Consider the following 20,188-nt stretch of genomic DNA (forward strand, 5'->3'; position numbering starts at 1 on the left):
ATGGGCACAACAGCTTAACGTTAGTCAAATAAACAGTGGTTGACGTTGACAAGAGGCTGCCATTAGACTTAGACTGCTATCGTACTCGTTTTAGCTTTCTGGTAACGTATTTTTAACTAGGCCTAAATGATTTTGTTTCGCTTTTAAATTACGACTATTTTCGTAATATAATGACTTTTTCTCGTAAAATTACGACTTTATTCTCGTAATATTACGACTTTATTCTTGTCATTTTAAATTGTTTTCCCCTCAGGTGTCTTTAATACATCTTAACGTTACTCAGTTACATTTTACCCTATGATTTCACCACTGCTCGTAGATACCGCACAAGTTTTGGAACAATCGGGAAGATTCCGAGTTTATTATGAGACCCTGAATGCGGCATCCACCTGCAGCTCGAGCTCACAGTAAACAGCTCTAAGGATTTAATTAAAACTTTTTTTTTTTTCTGTTTCTGCTATGAAACACACTCACATCGTGTTTTTAAATCAAGCAAATGTTTTCCTCCAAGTCGTCGACATAAACTAATGTTATTTCAACCCGTTTGTATCAGCGGGTTCCCATGGAGACCGAGGATTAACTAACCCAACCTGGCTAACGCTAGCAAAGGTAGAGTTACCAATAACCGTCCGTTTGTGTCAGTCACCGGATTCATCACGTTAGACGCCCAGTCTGACCGGGTCTGCACGTTATCTTAAAGGAGCTGTTAGATAACTGTTAACCGCTAGCTAGTTAGTTAAAGCACTTTGGGTTTCTATGGTGACCAAACACTCAGGCTAACCAGGCTAAAGCTAATTGATAACTTAACAAAACTAACTAGCTAGTTCAGTCAGTGTGTGTAACTTCCCAGTCTGCCCAGTACGATGGTTTACTGGTTATGTGTTTTAGTTGACTCTAGCCGGTTAACGTTAGCTAGCTGAAAACTAGCTAGTATAGTGTTGGGGAGTAGTGAACTGACAATGTAATTAAACCAACGTTAGTGTAACGTTAGTTTGCTGGTTAGCTACCTTAGTTAGTTAGTAACTAGCTACAGTTTTCGTTATATTTAAATACTATAAATAAGTATTTAAATTACTTTTTGCTATTTTTTCGTCTAGTTAACTAGTTAAGCTAACGATACTAAAACTACAAACAATTTGGGGCCATAAAAGGAAAGAATGAAAAAAGGAAAGACATTTTTTTAGATTGTTTATTTCATGGATACATATTTTGTCTGTATTTATTAACGAGTATTTATTTTACTATGTCTTATGTATTTAAATAATACCCAACACTTACTTACAATTGGGATTAGGTTATGGTTAAGGTAGGGTTGTTTGACTGTCTTCCTACCAGTCTCACCATCCTCTCTTTAAATACAGCATCACCATACTGTATTTTTTAACCTCTTGTCTGTGCTCAGCCTGTCTAGCTGTCTGATCCAGAGATGGAGGAGCAGAGGGAGACAGGAGGAGGAGCAGACTCCCAGGGGAACAGAGGAGGTAGAGGAGAAAACCTGGACTCAAAGCTTTAATAGCATATAATGGCACAGTTTTTAGTAACTCATCTTCCTCTCCTCTTAGGTATCAGATATATTACAGAGGCATTGTTGTTAAAGCGGACTGGCTGTCAGTCTCTGGCTATGGTTCATTCCCTAAATTTGTCATCAACTGGAGACAAACGCATCAAGGTCAGAACAAACTGATACTGCAAGTATTACAGTCGATACCACTGGTATTACTGTTGACATTGCTAGTGCTGCTACTGCCACTACTCGTGGTGGAATGTAACTTAGTACATCAACTCAGATACTGTACTTAAGTACAAATTCAAGGTCCTTTACTTGATATTTCCCTTTTCTGCTACTTTCTACTTCTGCTCCACTACATCTTAGAAGTAAATATTGTACTTTGTACCGCACTACATTTGTCTGACAGCTTTAGTTACTTTTCAGATGGCAGTTTTTCCTCCGCTTCAAGTCCACTGAAAAGCATGTATCTCCAGATGTGTTTGTGATAAAGTGTTCCTTTATGTGTTGAGATACATACTAATTAAACTCTTTAAAAAAGCCTCTTGGATCAGCTGGAAAATGCATTTTCTGAATACTTCTTCCACCACTGCTGTTATTACTTCTGGTGGAGTTGAGGTTTTTATCAGTTTGTGTGTTTCAGTTCATAGAGAACCTACATGGCTGCCAGCGTCTGCAGGTTTTAAACTTGAACCACAACTTGATCCAAAGCATGGAGAGACTAAATGCTCTGACACAGCTGAGAGAGCTGCAGCTGGCCCACAACAACATCCAGTGAGACTCACTCACTCACTCACACGCACGCACGCAACACACACACACACACACACACACACACACACACACACACACACACACACACACACACACACACATACAGTATTGAGAACAGTTTCACAGTAACTAGAATTCACAAACATCCTTTAAATTAATTTGATTACAATTATGTTCATGATTGTGTTATTTTATCACTGGTCATCTTAGCTTTTCATAATACTGCTTTTTGCCCATTACAGTAATATATGGTAACGTTTTGTGTTATTTGTTTTATTGTCTCGCATTGCCAGACCTTCCTCCACAGTGCCGCGGAGGAAGGTCTGGCTAGTCCACACAATATTCCAGTACAGGAGAAAAACGTGCTGTGGCTTTTTTTTAAAAAAAACAATCCCAATCATCTTGGGCGGCGCTGAGCGCCGAATGCAATAACGGTGCCGTTGCAAAATAGCCTCGGGAAGGAACTTGTTTTAGTGGAACATGTTTACGTTCATAAATTGTTTTAGTCAAAAGCCATCTCAGATTTGACAGATAGTCTACCTGCAGAGATCTGAGGAGCAGTTAACCATAGTCCTCATAAATCCACCGGAGTTTAGAATGACAACACAAAGAAAGCGGAAGGAAACGGACATCCAGCTGAAAATGAGGGCCATCCGGCGGCTCCGGAGCAACCACGTAAATTAATCGTTTTCGATATAGACTATTTGTTTTATGGCCAACATGTCACATTTCCTGGTGGTCTAGAGGCTAGCATTTGGCGCGCTCACCGCTGCAGCCTGGGTTCTATTCCCAGTCAGGCAAAACCTTATGCTATGGGGCTGTCTCGAGAGCAGATAATGATCTGCCTAGTGCTCACATTTTCTGTCACGGTGCCCAGTGAATTAAAGCATGACATGTTGGGCTCCACTGCAAACTATTGTTATTAATACAGTTATTTATTACAGCATTAATGCTGCTATTATTGATTGCAAGACTGTTGTCTCCTATTCAATACGGTTAGCTAGATAAAGCAAACTGCCCTGTTGTCCCTCTGTAACACAAAATAAATAAACACATTCCTTTGTGCACATTTCTGCACAAACTATGCAACAACAGAGTGTGTTACTATACAGTAAAGTAGTGTGTGTGTGTGTGTGTGTGTGTGTGTGTGTGTGTGTGTGTGTGTGTGTGTAGGCGGATTGAAGGACTGGAGCTCATGTCCTGTCTGCAGCATCTGAACTTGTCCCACAACAGGATCGACCACATTCCCATGTGGCTGCCGAAGAAACTGCACTCACTACACACACTCCACCTGCAAAACAACCTCATCACATCTGTGAGTACAGATCAACTGTGTGTGTGTGTGTGTGTGTGTGTGTGTGTGTGTGTGTGTGTGTGTGTGTGTGTGTGTATGCGTGTGTGTGTGTGTGCGTGTATGAAAGATTGCGTTCAGAGCTAAATAAATGGTAGTTATTTTTCAAACTGAGTAGGACTGCAATTTGCCTGTCTGATCACAGCAGATGACTAATGCAGCTAATAGTCTCGACTTTTCCATCTTGTTTTTTCTGTTACATGCTGCTCTATTTATTTATTGCAAAGTGAACGTACCATCTCACCGATAACTATTAACTGTATACGTTTATTTGCACTCTTCCCTACTTTCTGTACTGCGACTTCTGCACAAGAATTTCCTTCAGGATGAATAAAGTTCTGTTTTAATTTATAATGTGATGAATAAGACAGATCTGGAAACCCCGCCCGTTTGGGTATCACTGTAGTTACCAGATGACAAATTTAAACACCCCAATCATTAAATATGTGGCCTTATTTGTGGTATGTAGCCTTATTGCTCATTTTCCCTAAAGTTTAATAAGACTAATATTATATTTCATAAATATGTAATAATTTATTCTGACTTTCGTGGCATACTTTAGGCAATACAAGGCACCTCTCCCTAAAAAACAACTGCGAGAAACCCTGTAGTTCATCTCTTGACTATTTTCTTTCAGACAACAGTGAAACATATTTGTCTAAGTCTGACATTTTCAAATGTCTTTTTCTGTCCGACCAACAGTCCAAAACCACCCCAAATATTGTAAATTTACTGAGATATAAAATAGAGAAACAGACAATTTGAGACTAGTTGATAATATCGTTTGATAAATGACTTAAACTTTTTATTGATTATCAGAAAAAATGGTTTCAGTTATCTGTATCTTGTCTTATCAGCTGTACGAAGTATCCAGACTGCGATCTCTGAGCAGCCTATCAGAGCTGTCGGTATCAGGAAACCCCGCCTCCTCGCTCCCACACTCCCGCTTCTTTCTGCTCTACCACGTCAGGACTCTGGACAGACTGGACGACCTGCCAATCACCCAGGATGAGAGAAGAGACGCACACCAACGCTTCAGCGCCGGTACGTCATTTACTATCATGCGAACACGCAAAAAAACTTAAAATATCTGATGTTGTTTGTTGTTTGATGGCTGATTGTTGTTGTTTGTGATCAGAGGAGCTGGAGCGTCTGCAGCGGGAGGTGGACAGCAGCCAATCAGAGCTGAGCAGGCTGCAGAGGGAGCAGCTGGCTGTAGTGACTCGACTCCACCAGCAGGAGGAGACAAACCAAACACTGACTGCTCACACAGAAACACAACGACACACACACACACTGCGGGAGCAGGAGCTACACACCAAGAGTCAGCTGGTAGGACACACACACACACATACACACACACACACACACACACACACACACACACTAGGGCTGTCAAAACTGGCCAAAAATGACGTTTGAATATTCGTTCTAAAAAAACACAGAGGTTCAAATTAGTGCTGTCAGTTAAACGTTATTAACGGCTTTAACACAAACCCATTTTAACGGCGTACATTTTTTTATCGCGAGATTAACGTTCTTTTTGGCCTAGCGAACTTTGTAGTTTTTTTCACATGCTGTTGCAACAACTAGTAACGTTAGAAAAACTACAACACTACACCGGATCTAGCTAGACCGGAAACAAAACAACAGGCTAGAGTAGTAGGCTAACGTTACGTTTTGAGTGAATGGCGAGCTTGAGACGCCGAAATGGATGCCAATAAGATTCTGAATGGAAAGTTTACTTTTAAAAAGTTGCCCAATGGTTCCATTGACAAGACCAAAGTGATCTGTGTGTTTTGTCGTTGTGAACTGAGCTATCATCGCAGCACGTCCAGTCTGAAATACCACTTGATACCAAGCACACAGCTGATGTGAATTCTCCGCCCCCTCGTCAAAGCCGTTACATTGTGTGAGAGATTATTTGCTCCAAGTGAGAATGTTAGTGTTAAATTGAACACTACAGTATGCCAATGTTGTTTTCAATAAAAAAACATTTGCACAAAGCAAGCACTAAAATGCGAAAAAATAATGGGCCAAAAAGAAATCTAGGGACATTTAGAATAGATACAAATGTGCGATTAATTGCGAGTTAACTATGACATTAATGTGATTAATCACGATAAAATATTTTAATCGTTTGACAGCACTAGTTTGAATATATTCAAATATCTATTTTGCGCGTTATGTCCATAAGACGGCAAACCAACACCATGGAGACATAACTACTTGTGTAGGTATATTTATATGAGCATAAGGATGTATTTTAAAAGATATACATGCGTAACATTATTCCTTTCTCACTCTCTCTCTGGAGTTTGCAGGAAGTAGACGTGACGCGGATTACTCAGCAGTCACGGATAAACAACCGAGTCTCTTGCCGTTCCATTAATAAGTTCCAAGGAGTTTGGCATTGGCTTTTTTTTACTATTCAACTATATATTCAAATTTATATTTGTTGACAGCCCTAACACACACACACACACACACACACACACACACACACACACACACACACACACACACACACACACACACACACACACACACACACACACACACACACACACACACACACACACATATCTGCTGTATATATTTCCAGCAGTGGGACAGACTGAACTCCTGAGAGAAAAGGTGTTTGACCTCTGACCTCTAAAGTCCTCCTGCCTGTCTCTCTTCTTCTTCTCTGTCGTTTCCTGCAGCTGTTCTACAGAGCTGTCCTGTTTTCTTCTTCTTCTCCTTCAGTCGTTTCCTCTCTGCTGAAGGTAGAGTAAAACACAACTGTTCACTGTGGGAGGGACACTCCAGGTGGCGCTGTTGATGCAGTCCGACGGGGAGAATCATTAGGCTTTTTTTAAATGTATGAAATACAAAGGGAGATGTGGTTTTACACCGATACATGAATTCACGTTGGTGGCTTGTGTCTACCGGAAGGTTAAAAAGAGTGGGGAGTCAGCAGTCAATGACCGTATAAAACAGAGCAGTCAATAATATCGTTTTTTTTTTTTAAATTTTTTATTGTGAATCACTGCAACCACGAGAGGTCCTTGAGCATACGGCGTTAAATGTGCACCAAAAGTATTAGGCTTATGGGTCCAGAAGTATGCAAGATTAGCAGACAGACAGATAAACACACACACACACAAGTAAGACCGAAAGCATGATCCCCTCTAGGCTTACACCTGGTGGAGATAATAACTGTACTGTTTCTGCTTCTTCTTCTTCTTCACCTGTCTTGTACATCTAGTCCCGCCCTCTCTCTCTGCTGGGCGTGGTCTATCAGGTGACATCACATTAACATTCAATTCAATCTGCCATCATCCCTAGCTCCTTCAGACTCCTGCAGTGTGACCCCAGGTAGCTTCACACTGAGCAGTGTGTGTGTGTGTGTGTGTGTGTGTGTGTGTGTGTGTGTGTGTGTGTGTGTGTGTGTGTGTGTGTGTGATTGTCAGCCATATTTAGTGTGTTTTGACCTGCAGTGTTGAGCATGTTATCGCTCCTGTAAATGATCAATTCTAAAAACATGCTCACTATTAAAGTGAATGTTCTTAGACATTGAATATGACCTAGAAACAGACATAACGAAACTGCACTTTTTACTCTCTCATTTGACTGATTTTGAATCAGTTTCGGTTTGCTGTGTTTTAAAAAAAAGTTTCTGCTGTTAAAACAAACCCAAGACTTTCTGTAGCTTCTTTCACAATAAAACTTTCCTGTATGTCTTCAGTTGGAAAAGACGACAGCCGAGCTGACCAGAGCCTTACACAGACTGTATGAGCTGGAGCAGGAGTTGACTTTCTACAAGATAGATGCCAAACTTAACCCTCTGCCCCCCTGCAGCGTACAGGTAACAATAACGCACATATTTCAGACTGTATGGCTGGTCCAATACTGGATTTTTGAGTTGATACAGATCAGATAACAATATATTGGCTGCTCTTTGTTTTTATTATATCAATGTACAACTTAATGTATAATTTCTTTAGATATTTTTTTTTTTTATCAGGATAACCAGTCTGAATGGGGTTATACTTCATACTGACATTTGATTATCAAACAACCAAAAATACAAATACAAAGGTCGAACATTTGTCGGAGTGTTTCCCTCGCCTGTGTCATCAGGAAGTAGTCACTGTGGACTCTGTGGCTGAGAGTCCATACATCGGCAAGGCTCGACACATCAGGAACACCATCACCTCCAGTCCCCGAAACTCCTCCTCATCCCCCTCCCTGCAGACACAGGAGGGTTCAGACCTTCACACTGACATGGGGACGTCACACCCCTTTCTGGAGGACTGCAAAACAGAGCAGAGTAAAGGTAAGGACAGAAAGATGTCTGCTTTAAAGACTCCTTTGGTCGTCTGTGGTGAGAGAAGAACAGCCGTTCCTCAGGTGAGTTTGGTTGGTGCTCTGGGAGGGGAGGAGACGCGCTGTTGAGTCTTAAAATACAGTCAGTGGTGAGCAACTGTACAGTTCACAGGGGAATTAGCTCAAATGGTAGAGCGCTCGCTTAGCATGTGAGAGGTAGCGGGATTGATGCCTGCATTCTCCAAAAGAGTTGTTTTCCTCTGTTTGTGGTCAGAGGCAAATATGATTGAACACATTACTGGTATTAAAATCTGATCCAAGTGATCGGATCACAAGTAGATATGTGGTTTTACCAGCAGTAACTTAACACAACTCTTGTAAGGGAACGCAAAAGTGAAGTAAAGCAGGTGGACTCCGTAGCACACAGACACAGATGATTATGGATAGAAAATATAATGTGTGAAACATATTACATTGTTTCAAAGAGATAAAATATAATTTAGTTTATTTAAAAGTCCTCTTTTTTTTTGACAAGTAGTTATGAAAGAATGTAGCAACTCAACAAGGATGGGATTCAAACCCACACATGTAGAGCACAATGGATTAGCAGTCCATCGCCTTAACCACTCAGTCACCTCGTCAGCTGTTGAGTCTGAAATCCGTACAGAACATCTGGGAGTAATCTGAGATCCACTCTCAGAAATGGTGTCACAGCTTTTCAGACTGTAAACTCTGTGTCTTTATCAATATTCTAAATGTTGTTTTATTGTGTGTGTGTGTGTGTGTGTGTGTGTGTGTGTGTGTGTGTGTGTGTGTAAAGCTGAAGTTGACCTGCAGTTGACTCATCTGACAGAGCTGCAGACTGTAGCCGAACACACAGTGCTCGAGGAAACCAAATCACGACAGGTAGTCTTAGTTTTTAGTTTCCTTTACCTGATAATTGTAGTCAGGCTTAATGCCTGCCATATGATGTCCCTCCCTTCTCGCTTTCCCTACTATCGGGGCTAAGCGCCGCCCAGGACGGTTGGGATTGGCTTAAAGAAATACAAACGAGCCAAAGCGTTTTTTCCCCCTATCCCAGAATAGATAGGTGGTGTACGTACTCCATCGCTGACACAACGCTGTGGAAACAGGTCTGGCAATGCGAGACTAGTAATAATTGTTATATTTACAGTACATCTTTTCATCAAAGAGCTCTGTGCTGCTGTCTTATTTTTGACTGCCATGTTTTAACGACAATATTAACCGTAAATTACGATATACAAAAGAATAAAGGTTCTCTGTGGAGTGAAACCAAATCTAAACTGAACTTTTTTGTTTACATTAAACAGGAAACCTTTTAATTATATTTCCCCTGAAAAACCTAGTTTCGATGCTATTTTCAGCCGTGTCTGAATTGACGTTTTTATCAATTCAGCAGGAGGTGCTGTGTTGTCTCTTCAGTAAACTGCCCGTCCTGGAACAGCTGAGAGACGAAGCTGACGAGACAAAAAGACAGATGGACCGACAGCCAGACGAGAGCAGGAAGACAGAGAGAGAGACAGAAGAGCGGAGGACACAACTACTGACACTGGACACCACAGACCCTCAACATGTGAGTGTTATTACAGTGTGTCCATCAGTCTGTCTGCTGAAAACCATTTGTTCTCTGTGCTGCAGGATGCATTGAAGAAGTTCATACAAACTCCTGCTGGTGTTTCCACTGCAAATGTTTCATCTCCTAAACTTTGTTTAAGGAAGATAAAATGAGAAACACCACTGTGATGATGCAGAGAGAACCAGCCAATCACAATGTTTGATGTTTTTGTGTTTCATTATCAGCTCAGAATATTTTTAGCCGCTTAGAATTTAGAGAGAGATTGTCTAAGATTTGACCTCATGTACGAAACGAGGAATCTGGTCAGTCTTTTTTCACAATCATGATACATCAAAATCTGAAGAAGAGCCACATTTTAACACAGCAGGAGGGAGTTTATTGGAAGAGTGTTTGCTGTTAACGCAGGGGAATCAGCACAAACGGTAGAACGCTCACTTAGCATGCGAGAGGTAGTGGGACTGATGCCCATGTTCTCCACAACACTTTTAACCCTTTCTTCTCTCCACTGTCTCAGCCTGTTTTCTTGTGATCAATACTGCACAATCATTCAGAGTAAGCTAAAGTGGGAGATCTCAGTGTAAAGCCTGATTTATGGTTCTGCGTTGAATCTATGCCGCAGGTATGTGCGTATGTTCGGAATCAGAATCAGAAATACTTTAATAATCCCAGGGGGAAATTATTTTTGTTACCACTCCAGGTATACAAACAACATATATTATCCAGACTTTTAACATATATATATTAAAAACAAATATACAGTAATAATACATAAAATATGAAATGTACAGTGTTAATGTGCAAATAGTGCAATAAAAAAGAGAAGTGATTGTCTATGTTTGAGATGATTACAGAGAGGGGGTGTTCTAAAGTTTAATGACCACAGGCAGGAACGATTTCCTGTGGCGCTCTGTGGTGCATCTGGGTAAGAGTAGTCTTCTGCTGAAGGTGCTCCTCTGCTGGGCCAGTGTGTCATAGAGAGGGTGTGAAACATTATCCAAGATGGACTCAGCCTCTTGAGGAAAAAGAGTCGACTTTGGCCCTTTTTGTAGACAGCCTCTGCGTTTCTAGTCCAGTCCAGCTTATTATTTAAGTACACCCCCATATACTTATACTCCTCAACAGTGTCCACAGGGACCCCCTGGATGGAAACAGGGGTCCGAGATGATTTCGCCCTCCTCAGATCCACTACGAGCTCCTTCGTTTTTGTCACATTGAGCTGTAGATGGTTCAGCTCACTCCAAGTGACAAAGTTGCCCACAACAGTCCTGTATTCATTCTCATCACCCTTTTCTATGCAGCCCACTATTGCTGAGTCATCAGAAAACTTCTGAAGGTGGCAGGACTCAGTGCAATAGTTGAAGTCCGAGGTGAAGAAGGTGAAGGGGAAGGGAGAGAGGACAGTCCCCTGTGGAGCCACAGTGTTGCTGACCACCCTGTCAGACACAGTTCTTTAGGCGTACGTACTGTGGTCTGCCCATCAGGTAATCAACAATCCAGGACACGATGGGGGCCTCCACCTGCATTGCAGTCATCTTCTCACCCAGTAGAGCCGGACGGATGGTGTTGAAAGCACTGGAGAAGTCAAAGAACATGACTCTCACAGTGCTCGCAGGCTTGTCCAGATGAGTGTAGACTCTGTTCAGCAGATAGATGATGCTGTCCTCAACTCCCAGGCTTGGCTGGTAGGCCAACAGGCGAACTGTAGTGGATCAGTGAAGGGCCTGACCATAGGCCTTAGCTGCTCCAGGACGAGCTTCCCAAAGGTCTTCATGATGTGGGACATCAGAGCCACCGGTCTGTGGTCCTGAGGGCCGCTGGGACGCGGTGTCTTTGGCACAGGAACGAGGCAGGACGTCTTCCACAGCACGGGGACCCTCTGTAGGTAGGTGTGTGAGTTGAGGGTGTAAGTTGAGGTGGTGAGGTGCAGACAAAGGGTCTGTAAGGAGGAGGAGTAGGAGGAGGTAAAGTGGCAGTTTTTGTTGGGCAGCCAGCAGCAGAGACTTGTCGGGGATGGGCCGCAATATCAAACCTATTGAAAAATAGGTTCAGATCATTGGCCCGGTCCACCCGGCCCTCCAACCTCATGCCACCAGTCTTCTGGAACCCAGTGATGGTTCTCATGCCGCTCCACACATCCCTCATGTTGTTGTGCTGGAGTTTACTCTCCAGCTTTCTCCTATAACTGTTTTTAGCCTCCCTGATTTTGAGTTTGAGTACCCCCTGCTCTCTCCTCACCTCATCACGGTTGCCATCTCTGAACGCCCTATTTTTTTCATTCAGGATAGCCTTCATGTCCTTGGTGATCCAGGGTTTATTATTGGCGTAGCAGTTTACAGTCCGAGCAGGGACATTGCAGTCCACACAGAAATTAATGTAGTCCGTGATGCACTCTGTGAGCCCATCAATGTCCTCCTCGTGGGGCTCACAGAGTGCAGGCCAGTCCGTCACTTCAAAGCAGCCCTGCAGTGCCTCATAAGCCTCCTCCGACCACCTCCTCACTGTTCTTGTGGTTGTAGGCTTCCTCTTCACCAGAGGCACATAGCAGGGTTTGAGGTGAACCAGGTTGTGATCTGACCTGCCAAGAGGGGGGAGAGAAGAGGAGGTGTATGCTTCCTTAATGTTAGCTTACATCAGGTCCATGGTCCTCTCTTCTCTGGTAGGACAGCTCACATATTGTTTGAACGTCGGCAGAACTCTATCCATGGTGACGTGGTTAAAGTCTCGCGACATGATGATGAGGGCACTGGGGTGTTGAGTCTGTAGTTTAGAGATGGTGGTGTGAATGATGCTGCAGGCAGATGTTGGGTTTGCAGAGGGAGGGATGTACACGACAACGATGACCGGTATAACACCATCTGCTGTTTACTAGAATGGCAAGCCCCCCGCCTTTCCGCTTACCGCTCTCGGTGCAATCCCGGTCTGCCCGGACAGTGTGGAAGCCATCCACGGAGACGTTCTGGTCCGTAATGTCCCTGTGCAGCCATGTCTCCGTGAAACACATCAGACTGCACTCACGGTACACCGGGTGGCTCCGCGTTAGCGCCGTTAGCTCGTCCATTTTGTTGCTAAGGGACCGTACATTTCCCATAACAACAGAGGGGAGACGGGGCTTAAATCTTCTCCTCTCCATATGTCCGTCCCGTCTCGACCCTCCTCTATTCCCCTGACGTTGCTTCCCTCCTCTGCGTCCCCGGTGTGTTTTTCTCCAGAGTTCGGGTGGTATATTAGCTGGTCTCGTCACAATGCCGGCCGGCATTAGAGCGATCCGCTGTACTCTTGAGTAAACAAAGGCAGCATGTCCCGGTGAAAGCGGAATTGCTAAAAACAACATTTAAAAAGCACCAAAACTCTCCAAAGCAACCTTGTTAGAGAGGGCAGGACTTCACAGAGTTAAAGTGATAAAACAAGAACGAACAAAAGAGAATGAAAGTTATAAAAGTTAACAAAAGCGAACTCAAAGGCTGGAGCAGGTAACAGGCAGCATGCAGCTTTCGCGCATGCGCACCAGACGTGTAGATACGGACCCTACACCGCCATACTCTACACCGTAGCCTAAATGTACAATGTCGCTGTGATTGGTCCGCTTGGCCGCTTGGCCGTGGCTAGGCAGCGTCGCATTTCCTCCTACTCCCAGTGTCCCGGGACAGTCGGACACTGTCCTGTACACTATCCTGTGACTTCAAGACACTGTCCTTTGACTCCATGACTGTCCTGGGACAGTCAGACACTGTCCTGTGACTCCAAGACGCTGTCCTGTGACTCCCATGACTGTCCCGGGACATTCAGTCACTGTCCTGTACACTGTCCTGTGACTTCAAGACACTGTCCTTTGACTCCATGACTGTCCCGGGACATTCAGACACTGTCCTGTACACTGTCCTGTGACTCCAAGACACTGTCCTGTGACTCCATGACTGTCCCGGGACAGTCAGACACTGTCCTGTACACTGTCCTGTGACTCCAAGACACTGTCCTGTGACTCCATGACTCTCCATTTCAGCATTTATCCATTATTTTATTTATTTATGCATTTATTTATTAATGTATTGCTGTATTTATTTACAGGATGCTTCCTGTTTGTTGTTGTGGTTAACATTTTAAATCTGAATGTATGAGTTCATTGTTTGAATTCTCCAGCCAGAACACAGACTGATGTCAGAAGTGGAGAGAGGAAAGGGTTAAAAGAGTTGTGGAGAATGCAGGCATCGATCCCGCTACCTCTCACATGCTAAGCGAGCACTCTACCATTTGAGCTAATTCCCCTGTCTGCAGTCACTCCACTGAGAATCTCCCATCTCACCCTCTCCTTCCTTTCTCCTCCCCCTCCATGCTCATGTGGCTGAAAAGAGATTCCTGCTTCTAAAAAACCTCTGCTGCTCTGGCTTCAGGTTCTGTTGTCAATCTATGTCCATGTTCAGAGAAACTACAGAAACAACAGGTTGTCGCCTCTTTAAGAGCCTCTGACCCTCCTCTGGGACCCCCCCCCTCTGAGGGGCTGGGTCTTCCCAGTTTTAATTCACTCCCATTGGACAGGACATGTCACTCTGCAGCTGTGCTCTCTCATTGGCTGGGAGAAAGATTTCCTGTGTTGATTCAAAGCGAGGGGAGAGAGGAGGAGAGGAAGGGAAGTTTGTAACGGAGAGAAGAACAGAGAGATGAAGAAGTAAATGTGTTTTGGAACTGAGAGGAGGAGGTGAGATGTTGTTTACTGTGAACTGATAGAGTTAGAGAAATGGAGGAGGGGGAGGAGGAAGGACACGATGTTGCCCAGCAGCCGTGTGTGGTCTCTGGGGACGAGACTGTTAGACTGATCTGATTGTGTGAGTACACAAATACCTCTCTGTGTCACTGTCTGTATTTTGTTCACACTGGTAAAGTGACCAAACAAAGTATCATGAAGTACTCAAAGACCTCAGATTAAATCCACTTGTTTTTTCTGAGTGTGCTGTTGATGGACACTGTCTGGAGCTAATCCCTGTCACTTTCTAACTTGCTTTACCCCACTCTCCCCACGCACACACACATACCGGCTCTGCTATTCTCTTAAAGAGATACGCCAGAACCACACAGACACACCAGCGCACAAGTATAACTCCCTACAACGGCGTAGGCCACTCACATAGGCTCTGCCTAAAGCCTACATACTGCTATATACCAGCCTTAATCTATACAAATACATCATATTTTATAAGATGATCATAGGTTTTATATGTAAAATGTGAATCTGAGTAAAAAGTAACTCTTGCTGTCAGATAAATATAGAAAAGTAAAAGTTTCAATATTATAGACGTCTAGCAGAAAAGAAAAATACTCAAGTGAAGTACAAGTTAATGTAGCTTTCCATCAATGGAAAGGATGCATTTAGTTTTATACTGGAGTTCATTTATACATGTATTTATGCATGTATTTATTCATTTGTTTCAGCATTTATCTATTATTTTATTTATTTATTTATGCATTTATTTATTAATGTATTGCTGTATTTATTTATAGGATGCTTCCTGTTTGTTGTTGTGGTTAACATTTTAAATCTTGTGATCTGAATGTATGAGTTCATTGTTTGAATTCTTCAGCCAGAACACAGACTGATGTCAGAAGTGGAGAGAGGAAAGGGTTAAAAGAGGAGTGGAGAATGCGGGCATCGATCCCGCTACCTCTCGCATGCTAAGCGAGCGCTCTACCATTTGAGCTAATTCCCCTGTCTGCACTCACTCCACTGAGAATCTCCCATCTCACCCTCTCCTTCCTTTCGCTTCCTCCTCCTCCATGCTCATGTGGCTGAAAAGAGATTCCTGCTTCTAAAAAACCTCTGCTGCTCTGGCTTCAGGTTCTGTTGTCAATCTATGTCCATGTTCAGAGAAACTACAGAAACAACAGGTTGTCGCCTCTGTAAGAGCCTCTGACCCCTCCTCTGGGACCCCCCCCCTCTGAGGGGCTGGGTCTTCCCAGTTTTAATTCACTCCCATTGGACAGAGGATGACCTGTCACTCTGCAGCTGTGCTCTCTCATTGGCTGGGAGAAAGATTTCCTGTGTTGATTCAAAGCAAGGGGAGAGAGGAGGAGAGGAAGGGAAGTTTGTAACGGAGAGAAGAACAGAGAGATGAAGAAGTAAATGTGTTTTGGAACTGAGAGGAGGAGGTGAGATGTTGTTGTTTACTGTGAACTGATAGAGTTAGAGAAATGGAGGAGGGGGAGGAGGAAGGACACGATGTTGCCCAGCAGCCGTGTGTGGTCTCTGGGGACGAGACTGTTAGACTGATCTGATTGTGTGAGTACACAAATACCTCTCTGTGTCACTGTCTGTATTTTGTTCACACTGGTAAAGTGACCAAACAAAGTATCATGAAGTACTCAAAGACCTCAGATTAAATCCACTTGTTTTTCTGAGTGTGCTGTTGATGGACACTGTTGTCCCACAATGCAGTGCAAAGGAAATAGAGGAGCTTCTCCCTGCTGGAGACATGAAAACAAATTGTGAATGTTGGTGAAACAGATCCAGGAAGATCTTAAAAAGCATGTAAATAATGTAGATAGAACATACTGTACTGTATTAGCAGGTAGTGTGGAGCTGAGACACATCCTGTGTCTCTGTGTGGACTTTTTAACCATGTTAGCACCATCTCTCTTTGACTACATTTACACTATGTTTTGGTTTAAAAATCTTACGTTTATGCCTCATCTCAGCACTACTCTGAGCCCCCAAAAAGGAGACATTTGGAAACACTGCTGCCCTAGTTAGGTAGACGTACATAGTTTCAGTAACAGTTCCACTTTATTGTTGGTCCAAACAAATAAATCCCTGGTCTTACTTTTTGCCATTCAAATTCTTTTAATGTGTTCAATGCTTTGGTGTATGATCAAGCGGCTACTTCTGGCCCTGAAACGTGAAGCCAATGCGGAAGTGCCCTTAATCTGCATTCTTTCTAATGGCCAGCAGGGGACGATGGGAAACTAAGTTTAAGCTAATTACATGTGTCTGATCCAGAGCAGGTGAGCAGAGTGTGAACGAGCGGGAAGGGCAAGCAAGATGATTTTGGATGGAGCCCAGAGCGGGTGTTTTAAAAAATTTGGAGCATCGCCTTATCTTCGCCTTATCTTCGCCTTATCTTCACCTTATCTTCCTTAGCTCTAGTACCACTCACACCATGACATGCAGCTCTCAAAAAATGTAACTACAAGTCGCGGCAATGGAGACTGCTACAACTGTGATTGGTCTGCTTGGCCGTGGCTTGGTAGCGTTGCATTTCCCCCTACTCATTTCCGGGTTCTCCTTGTTCATAAAATGTGATCAAGGAGAGGGTTCACTTTTCGGACCGTGGTCAAAAAGCACAGTGTAGACACAGTTTCTCTCACTATGCCTCTAGAGTCGGTACTCACTCCGAAGCATATCACCGTCACTCTCTCACTCGCTCTACCCAGTCTATGGCTCTACCACACACTCCCCACGCGCACACCCATGCCGGCCCTGCTATTCTCTTAAAAAGATCAACGCACACACCAACGCACAAGTATAAACTTCAGGCCTTAAGTAGGCTACAGCGAAAGCTCTGTGTGGAGCCTCCACAGAAGCATAAATCCCACTTTACTCATCGGAGGTAGACTGTGGGTATAAGCCTGCCATTGGCTGCATATTTCACACGGCATTCTTCTCCGCTTCCACTATCAGTGTGGTATCGTTTTCAAAATCCCTTTTAAGTAAGAACAATATCGCTCCGCACTCAACTCAGATTTCACCCCACTTCACTCAAATTGCTCACCACTCCCTCCAAAAAAGAAAAAAGTGGTGTTGTGTTTTATTTTAATTTTAGCTAAAACCTAGCCTGGCATCCAAGACTTCTCTCTTCCTGTGAAAGACAAAGAGAGAGTTGGTTGGTCTTTGTCTGTGCAGGTAATTACATTTGTGGTCTATGCAGTGTGATTTGCGACCAGAAGTCTGTTATAAGATATGGAATTAGCAGCGCTATGAAAACAGCATATCACAACATTTACAGACTATGTACTATGTACCATGGCGACACGTATATGGACAACCTGATAGCATTGTTAGCTAGCTTAGTAGCCCACATAAACAGAGGTAAACAACAAACTTAGCGCTATAAAAACAGCATATCAAACCAACATTTTCAGCATGCTATGTTATGTTACATTTTGCTTGCACAGACGTTACAGACTATGTACCATGGCGACATGTATTTGGACAACCTGCTAGCATTGTTAGCTAGCTTGCTTAGTAGCCCACACAAAACAGAGGTAAACAATGAAATTATATTTACCTTAGATTCGAAATTCGACTCCGTGTCCGGTGCTTGACATGGGGTGCCAGCCAGGACAGAAAATGGTATAAAGCAGGCACCTTTTTGCCACCTGGATCACCGCTTCTTGGCGCCAGCTTTTTGCGGAGACGAACAAATTTGTCCCGCAGGCTTTTCCACCGCTTCATGCCCTCCGTGACCAGTCCAACATTTTGGGAAATTTCCCTCCATGAATTGTTTGCCATCTGGCAATCTTTGTAGTGCGCCGAAGACGAGTTATAAAGATGGTCGTACTTTCTTACTTCTTCTATAAGACGCTCCTCAACTTGATCCATCGTTGTTTTTACGAAACAAACAACTCCGGGCAAAACAATGGCGTTATAGAGGGACGGGAAAACCGGAAAAGCTACACGCCGGAAATGATGTATTAACTGACCAATCACAGTCCTTGCGGTCTGCGTCGCCTTGACGTGTAGTTAAATTTTTCGAGAGGTGCGCGTCAGGCTACGGCGTAGGGTCCGGCGTAGGTTTGTGTCTTCACGTACCTACGTGCGTAGCAACGGCGTAGATTTGGCGCAGAAGTATAAAAAGGCCTTAAGGCGTAGGGTCCAGCGTATGGGTCTGTAACTCCACGTTAGAGCTGGGCAATATATCGATATTATAACGATATCGTGATATGAGACTTGATATCGTCTTAGATTTTGGATATCGTAATATGGCATAAGTGTTGTCTTTTCCTGGTTTTAAAGGCTGCATTACAGTAAAGTTATGTCATTGTCTGAACTTACCAGACTGTTCTTGTAACTGTTCTATTATTTGCCTTTACCCACTTAGTCATTATATCCACATTACTGATGATTATTTATCAAAAATCTCATTGTGTAAATATTTTGAGAAAGCACCAATAGTCAACACTATAATATCGTTGTGGTATCGATATCAAGGTATTTGGTCAAAAATATCGTGATATTTGATTTTGATTCCATATCGCCCAGCCCTACTCCACGTACTTACGTACGTACCCACTGCGTTGATTTAACGCAGAAGCATAAGCATAAATTGGCCTTTAGACTACTGAAGCACATTTAAGGAGAGTGGTGAGGGAGAGGTGAGGGGGAGGGGGAGTGAACTTTGGACTGGAGACAGAGACAGAAGGCAGAAGTAGGTCAGAGGCTTATTTTTGGTGCTTTGCTTGTATGACAGGGGAATCAGCTCAAATGGTAGAGCGCTAGCTTAGCATGCGACAGGTAGCGTGATTGATGCCTGCGTTCTCCCCAATGGTTTTGACCCTTTTTTTCTCTCCACCTTCTGAGAGCAGAGACTGAAACATTGTTTGAAATCTCCAGCCATTGTAGCTATTCTGGCTCCTCTTTGATCCTCTAGCAGTACTGTCAATCCCTTCATATTAAATGTTGGCATAAATCACATAACTAGTGTAACTTTAAAAAGGAACTTTTGTATTCTTCAACCTAGACCCTATTTTCCCGTGTTTTACTAATGGGGACAACTGTTTGAAACTGGTCCAGTATTAAGCGAGAAGGCTGCAAAATACGGCCACAACTTTGTTTCCATATCCACCGCCGAAGTTGGTACTCGCTCCGGAGCTAATCCCTGTCACTCTCTCACTCGCTTTACCCAGCTGTCCCCACGCACACACACATACCGGCTCTGCTATTCTCTTAAAGAGATACGCCAGAACGACGCAGACACACCAGCGCACAAGTATAACTCCCTACAACGGCGTAGGCCACTCACATAGGCTCTGCCTAAAGCCTACATTCTGCTATATACCAGCCTTAATCTATACAAATACATCATATTTTATAAGATGATCATAGGTTTTATATGTAAAATGTGAATCTGAGTAAAAAGTAACTCCTGATGTCAGATAAATATAGAAAAGTAAAAGTTTCAATATTATAGACGTCTAGCAGAAAAGAATACTCAAATGAAGTACAAGTTAATGTAGCTTTCCATCAATGGAAAGGATGCATTTAGTTTTATACTGGAGTTCATTTATACATTTATTCATGCATTTATTTTTATTTATTCATTTGTTTCAGCATTTATCCATTATTTTATTTATTTATTAATGTATTGCTGTATGTATTTATAGGATGCTTCCTGTTTGTTGTTGTGGTTAACATTTTAAATCTTGTGATATGAATCTATGAGTTCATTGTTTGAATTCTCCAGCCAGAACACAGACTGATGTCAGAAGTGGAGAGAGGAAAGGGTTAAAAGAGTTGTGGAGAATGCGGGCATCGATCCCGCTACCTCTCGCATGCTAAGCGAGCGCTCTACCATTTGAGCTAATTCCCCTGTCTGCAGTTGCTCCACTCCTTCCTTTCTCCTCCCCCTTCATGCTCATGTGGCTGAAAAGAGATTCCTGCTTC

General features: G+C 43.2%; 1 protein-coding gene and 2 non-coding genes across 3 annotated transcripts in view; 1 reads left to right on the plus strand and 2 right to left on the minus strand.

The window, feature by feature from the left end:
- Nucleotides 1–1,426: 1,426 nt before the first annotated feature.
- The window catches only part of cntrl (centriolin), a 111,174-nt gene continuing 92,412 nt past the window's right edge, over nt 1,427–20,188 (plus strand). The window contains exons 1-10 of the mRNA XM_078250425.1: nt 1,427–1,481; nt 1,563–1,669; nt 2,151–2,281; nt 3,455–3,596; nt 4,490–4,676; nt 4,771–4,964; nt 7,363–7,482; nt 7,758–7,953; nt 8,764–8,849; nt 9,361–9,537. Coding sequence (XP_078106551.1) covers nt 1,427–1,481; nt 1,563–1,669; nt 2,151–2,281; nt 3,455–3,596; nt 4,490–4,676; nt 4,771–4,964; nt 7,363–7,482; nt 7,758–7,953; nt 8,764–8,849; nt 9,361–9,537 — 1,395 coding nt within the window. The remainder of the gene's footprint in view (nt 1,482–1,562; nt 1,670–2,150; nt 2,282–3,454; nt 3,597–4,489; nt 4,677–4,770; nt 4,965–7,362; nt 7,483–7,757; nt 7,954–8,763; nt 8,850–9,360; nt 9,538–20,188) is intronic.
- Nucleotides 15,167–15,239, minus strand: trnaa-agc (transfer RNA alanine (anticodon AGC)). Its single transcript has one exon. It is a non-coding gene; the product is annotated as a tRNA-Ala (tRNA).
- On the minus strand, nt 20,042–20,114 carry trnaa-agc (transfer RNA alanine (anticodon AGC)). Its single transcript has one exon. It is a non-coding gene; the product is annotated as a tRNA-Ala (tRNA).

The sequence above is a fragment of the Sander vitreus genome, chromosome 5 (assembly GCF_031162955.1).
Source record: "Sander vitreus isolate 19-12246 chromosome 5, sanVit1, whole genome shotgun sequence".
Taxonomy (NCBI): domain Eukaryota; kingdom Metazoa; phylum Chordata; class Actinopteri; order Perciformes; family Percidae; genus Sander; species Sander vitreus.